This window comes from Pinus tabuliformis, chromosome 2_1, assembly GCF_031772625.1.
Source record: "Pinus tabuliformis cultivar Carrire ecotype Pingquan chromosome 2_1, CPIR1, whole genome shotgun sequence".
NCBI lineage: Eukaryota > Viridiplantae > Streptophyta > Pinopsida > Pinales > Pinaceae > Pinus > Pinus tabuliformis.
The window spans coordinates 578,283,744-578,290,747 of NC_142299.1; the positions used below are offsets into that span (position 1 = coordinate 578,283,744).

The following is a 7,004-nucleotide window of genomic DNA, read 5'->3' on the forward strand; positions in this document are numbered from 1 at the left end:
TGATTTCAATAAATTCCTCCCTGATTTTAGAGAAATTAGACTAGAAAAACCCAAAATAAAACTTCTAAAAAATTTCACGAAAACAACTAGATTAATCATTATTTTAAAATATAAATTTATTTATTTTTAACTAATTTTACAAAATTCATGTTCATTGTAATAATGAGAAGTGATTTCAAATTTAATAATATTTAATTTATTTTCGAGTATAATGTATACCTTGTTTAGATATTAAATTAAATTTTACATTTTATCATGAATATAATTTTATATAAAATCCATAAACATTTATTGAATTATTCAAAGATCATATTCACCAACGACAATATTGAATTATTCAAAGATCATACTCTCCAACGAGAATATTAACAAATGGGAGGAGGATAGATGAGCGCGGACTGGGAAACACCTAGAAGCAGCCAATCTGGCAAGACTCTGTCTCTATATATATAAATGTTAAGGAGCCCGAGATTGCGAGAGGCGAGAGGAGGTGAAGATGGATTCTGTAGGAGTGAAGCTGCTGTTGATAAGGTCCAGCCCCTTTGCGATGAGCTGCGCCCTTGCTCTCAGGCAGAAGGGCGTCAAATTTGAGGAGGTGCCGGAAAACCTGAGTGCTAGGAGCGACCTCCTCCTGCGATCGAATCCTGTGTACAAGCAGGTCCCCGTGCTCATCCACAATGGAAAAGCCGTCTCCCAGTCCCTGGTCATACTCGAGTACATCGAGGAAGCATGGCCGCCCTCCGACACCACGCCCTCACTTCTGCCGGGCAGCGCTTACGACAGGTCGCTTTCTCGATTCTGGGCAGACTTCATCAACAAGAAGGTTCCTCTCTTCCCGATCTTTTGCTTTATTTTCTCTCCGCTTGCTATTCTGATGGCCCCCTTGTTTTCTGTTTGCTTGTGATTGCACCGGGGCAGTTCATAGAGACCGGGCTGAAGCTCATGAAGCGGTTCGGGGAAGAGCATGCGACCGCGCGGAAAGAAATCGTGGAGCAGTTTATAACGCTGGAGGAGGGGATGAGGGCTATCGGATCGGTGGGGCCTTATTTCTTGGGCCAGAAGATGAGCTTGGCGGATTTGGCTCTTGTGCCCCTGGTTCCATGGTTTACCTCATTTGAAGCCCTAGGGGACTTGAAATTCCCTGGGCCGGAGCAGTGCGGCCGTATGCACGAATGGTTGAACGCCATGCGAGAGGATCCCGATGTGGTGGCCTCCGTTCCCACGGCAGATTGGCTGCTCAATTACACTCTCAATTTCCGCGAATATATTAAAAAGCATTATCCAGGAGGACTTTAAGCAGAGATACCACCTGTTATGTGGCTATTTCAGCTACTCTAAACTGTAATTTCCTGTTCTGGCTATTTCAGCGACACTAAGCTTTAATTTCCTGCAGTTTGGAGTTTTAAAGTAGTGGTAATATTAGTGGAGTATTTCACCTCCACTAAGCCGTAATTTCCTGTACTTTGGGGTTTCAAGTTATGGTAATAATAATGTGGTGTGAGGTAGTCACCATAAGCGGTTGCAATTTTATCACTTTACCATATATATTTATATTTATGAAGATTATTAACTTAAATTTAAGTAGAGATTAATTAATTTTTTTATTATTAGTGTTGTACACAAAGTTTGATCTAGTTTGGATGTTTTTTTTTGCAATAACTGAATTCTCAAATAATTTCCATTCTCAATTTTCTAAAACTAACTTAATAAATAAACCTCACTCAAGAACTCATGATAACTCATGTGCACTTGATAGATTAGAATAATATAACCCAAAAAATTTAGTATAACCAGATGCATTTAGGGTGTAATTTCTTAATTAAGAAAAGATTTCACACGTTAAAATAAAAAAAGCTGTATCTTAACAATCATTTTTGTTCAATTTCAGAAAGGTCAACCTTCTCAGATGTCGCTCCGCTATATTTTGATTCCCTTAATTTAAAATAACAAAGGTCGTCTCTTAAAATATTCGATATCTGTTGATTCCCTTAATTTAAAATAACAAAGGTTGTCTCTTAAAATATTCGATATCTGTATTTTCAATTATGCCAGTTTCACATGCATCCGAGAAATTATTTATTTAAAGAAATAGTTTATTGTTATATTATCTAAACGCAATAATCTAAATTTTCCTGGCTTGATCTGTAAGCAAGCATCTTTGGCAGGAGAAGAATAGCGGGCAACCCTGGGATCCTATAAGCGTCAATTGTTCCCAAAACATTGAATCGTTCTGGCCTGATTAGATGAGTTGCGTAACATATCGTTTTCATAAGCTTGTTTTTAAAAATAATTTAGAAATTTAAAATAATGGTTAGAATATTAAATATTAACTATTCAATATTGACTTAGGGTGGAGAGGACAATATGTTTTTTTAGTTAAGAAAATAAATTATTTAATGAAACATTTAAAGGTACATTTATCAAAATTTAATATTATACCAAAGGAAAAAAAGTTTTTTAAAAACATATCAAAATGGGAAATCTTGAAAATTAGAAGTTATAAATTTAAAATTTAAAATCTTGAAAATAAGAAGTTATAAATTTTAAATGAAAATTAAAAACTGGTTAAGAATATGAAAGTGAATAATTTTAAATTTTATTAGACTTTTTGATTTAAAAAGTAAAAATGAGGATAATAATATAATTTCCATCTGAAATATAAAAGTAGGACTTTCAAAAGCATTGAAGCTTAATTGAAAATTGAAAATTATAAATTTGAGAAAGAAATAAAAAAAATTGTAATACTTTTACTTGTATTTTCAATTTAAAAATAATTTTTAAACATTACATCTATATGTTTATAATTTTACTTAGTCATTGTACTGGTTTGAAAATTTGAATATGCAACGTTTTACATTAATTATATTGGATTTATGTCCACGCTATTATGTTCCAATTAGAAAGTATACATAACATTAAGGAATTCTTCTGTTATTATTATTTGTATTTTCAATGGAGAAGTGGAGACTGGTTTATCACCAAGACTTGCTATTAGCCCATTTGCAATGTACATATTTACATATCTATGTACAAGAATCACTACTGTTTCATATGATGGAATTTTGTCTATTAATTTGAAACTAACATGTTCCATAATAATTTTTGTATGTACTATTTAATACAATAATATTTAGTTTCATACATGTTAACCTAGTTTCATACATGTTAACCTCTCACAGTGCGTGTCATAACACAAATTCCTTTACAGAGAAATTATGTCATTCTTTATTATAAATTTTTATTGTAATTATAACGGAATCTTTGCACAATTTTATATTCTACCAAGTTTACAAGAGTTTCATCAATCTTTTACATCAAGTAATTTAGGACAGAGTTTTAATAGAGATTACATACACTACTCTCATTACAATAACATTTTCTGTTATGGAAGAAAAATTAATAATACATAAAACTTATCTGTCTAGTTTAGGCTCGCTAGGAAATTTTACAAAGGAGAAGACCACTCCACCCAACCAATGAGAAAGAAAACTTCTAGTTCTCTCATCGAGCCATTTTTTCTCTTCTAGAACAATTGTTTGACAAGGACCTAACAAGGTATTTCCAAATTCATCTCAGACTGAATCCAGCCCAGGAACTCACAAACTCAATAACTTTGACTTAGGGATTCCGTTGGCCCCATCAACTCAAGAATACCATAACTGGCAACATCTTACCTTCCCTTAACAACGTCTTGTTCAAGGTACTGACTTCTTTCTCTCTTGTTGCCTCAGGATTCCTTTCATTCCCTCTTGGATTATTTTCCCATCTTAGATGATTTGTCTCCAGGGAAAGAGAGTAACTATCCTCTATCCATCTAGTAAGTGAAAACTTTTTCATTTAGTGACTTTTTCCCATAAATTCCATGGCGTGCCATAGCCAACTTTTAATAAAGTTCAAATAACTTACACTTACATTTCCCACTAGGCTTTCCACATAGCCAATGGTTTAACAAGTCATTTTAACAAAAGTAAATTAAATATGTACTTTTCACTGAGGGGTATTGGATCTCCCCCCTCTAGTGACACATCCTCCACGATCTTTTCTTCTACTCCTTCAAAATAGGCTAAGATATGCTTCACGCATGAAAATTTTCAACTACTAAGGTTTCCTTTTCTTGGCTAAATTGTCTTCATTTCACTTTAATATTGGTGATAGCTCAATTCCACAACATGATTTCTCTCCATTTGAGAATACCTAGAAGTTTAACCAGAACACTTTGTCTGGTTCAACCTACATTCACAATCATCAAGGTTTTCATTAGTTTCCATTAATTGTTATTTAAGAAACACACACACACACTTCTTTGTATCTACAACCATATTCCCAAACAAAGAAAGAAAGCGAAGTGGTCTCGCCTTCCAGCTAAGTTTTCGATGAGGCATTGCCATGCTTTATAAGATTTTGTTCCTTCAAGTTTGTTAGAATCAGAAAACAAATTAATCAACTTTGACATTGTAACGTTGAAGCTTCGCACCAAGAATCAGACTCAGAAGAAAAAAATATCAAGATGGGCAACACAACACGCAACACACGACACAAAAAAAAAATGATCTGTCGAGGCTTGGCCTTGACCCTTGTATAGTTGTTGAAACAGGAGAAAAATGACTGAGCTTTGAACTTGGCTCTAGTCAATTTCTCAAATATTTACAAGGTAACTTTCAAAATTTGACTTTTACAACGATGCTCTTACAAAACTTGGTAAAAAAAACTTACCCCCCTCAAAGTAAAATTACTTTGATTTGCAATGTGATGATCCCAAATTAAAATAAAAAACTTCTTGGGAAAAATTACCCAACTCATCTTATTTCTCCAAAAATATTATTTTTTGAATAACAAAAATTCCTTATCTCTCCGATTTACAAATTACAAACAAGGGGAAAATCCTTATCACTCCATTAACATTGGTATTCTTTTAAACTCATTCATTTAAAAAAACTTCGTAAAAATCTTAAACCTGAATTAAAATCTTAAACTCATTCTTCTCTGTCTTCCTACCATTGTTGCAATTTTCTGCACAAATCCACTTGCGCTCTCACTGGATTCACATTTTCCTCATTTTTCCCTATCAATTGATTGATTTTTGAGGTCACAGCTGTGCGGATATCTGAGCATTAAGGGTTTAAGGAATTGGAGATCTGAAAAGGCCAGGGCTAGAATGGAGCTCTTTTACTATGTCGTTTTTGAAGTGCTAACAACCATTGTGGCAGTGTTTAAGCTCAGCAAGAACAACAAAGATCGAATTACGACTCCTTCAGCATTCAATTCGTTCAAGAATAATTATCTCGTGGTATTCAATGACCACCGAGAATCAAATCAGATTGAACATAAAGCCTAAATATGTCATTAAAGCCCTGGTGGATTGTTCATCATTAGATGGGCTCTTAAGGCTTAGTGGGCCTTGGCTGGCAGGCTGGCTTCGCCGGCTTCACTGATTGGCACGCTGGCAACGTTGCTTCGCTTTTTGGTGCTGAAACAACAACTGGACCTGCCGCGAAAGGGCTAGAGGCCGAAGTTTGAGCAGTATTCGATGCACACGGTGTTGGGACTGAGTTTGGCGCACACCAGTTACGGGCAATGGAGCCCTTGAGGGCTGAGGTTATGCAATTTCTCAAGGTTATATTTGCAGGCTGCACACAATCTCGTTGACATTGGCTTGTTTAATTCCACTTTAATCCACACAAACAATTAAACCCTGAAAATACTAAACAACAAATCCCCTTGCAACAACTACACAGAACTGTAGATGGCTCCTTTGCTCATGTTAAGCTTTTCTTCCAACAAAAATAGACAAGAAATATCAATTCTGCCCTTTGCAATCAAATCAAACTCATAATAATCACTCGCAGTCCTTCACGGTTTTGCATCCATCTCTTTGAAGCGGGGTAAGTGAAGTGAAAAGGACCGGTGATAATTATCCCACAAAATCTTCAATGAATGTAAAATAGATAGGGCTGGTTCACAATATTTAGCAAGAAGTAGCTCTCCCAAAGAAAACGAAGGGAAATTTTTGATAATAAATAATAATTTTTTTTTCTTTTTAAACAACAAAAATAACTAAACAATTTCATACCAATCATTTGTTGATCAATTCAATATAGTTTTCTAGGACTCTTTTGAGCTAGAATATCCTCCTCACATCCACTGCAGCATTACTAGAGCTCTGATACCACAATAATGGCAGAAGTGTCTTCAGACATGTAATTTTTTGAAAAAAAAATAAAAAATTACATATTGATTTTGCAAGAGTTTACACCCGAACAACAAAACACTCTTGCAATGAGCTATTTATAAGCTCAATGTCCTAACTACCTCTAATTGTGGATCACTTATTAAATAACAAGTGTCCACTTATGATATTCAAACAACTAGCTAACAAATCTCCTAAAATAGAGCCTAAGATATGACACATTTGGAGAGTCATATCTTGTTACAACAATATACTAATTCTAAATTTCTCCATTAAATAATTAAATATTCTAGAATAATAATTATTAATTTAATATCTTAAATTAATAATTATTTTATTCCAACTTTATAACCTATGATAATATTTTATTTTTGGATCATCTAACATATCTTTTGTATTATGTGTGCATGGGCTTATTTTGTCATTTTGTATTTTTATGCTTGATTTACTTTTACATGCATGCACTAACTACAGTTAATTTTACAGATCTAGAAATTAAATACAACTATAATAGTGCAGAATCTCATATTTTTAATATAATATTATCAGATCTGTTGTGATGAAATGTCAAGTGGAATATGCACGACGATTTATAGATCATTTGGTATCGAAGCAAGTTTCTTTGGGTATTTTGTGGAGATTGCAGGGATCTAGATCGGCAAGGCCGAAAATCGTAAAACCCTAATCATGGGCGATGAATCTGTAAATGAACCTCATGATCCTACAAAGCTGAGGTTTTCGCGAATCGAAGAACAAGTCACGAAGATAAACCGCAATGCAAACCTCCTCAGGACGACCCTAAGAAATAAGCTAGGGA

The 7,004-nt window shown here is 34.3% G+C and overlaps 1 protein-coding gene across 1 annotated transcript; it reads left to right on the plus strand.

Moving 5' to 3' along the window:
- Nucleotides 1-391: 391 nt before the first annotated feature.
- LOC149201765 (putative glutathione S-transferase parA) lies at nucleotides 392-1,515 on the plus strand. The gene is made up of 2 exons (XM_089399815.1): nucleotides 392-823; nucleotides 919-1,515. The coding sequence occupies exons 1-2, from the start codon at nucleotides 497-499 to the stop codon at nucleotides 1,294-1,296; spliced, it is 705 nt and encodes a 234-aa protein (XP_089255941.1). The 5' UTR covers nucleotides 392-496; the 3' UTR covers nucleotides 1,297-1,515.
- The last annotated feature ends 5,489 nt before the right edge of the window (nucleotides 1,516-7,004 follow it).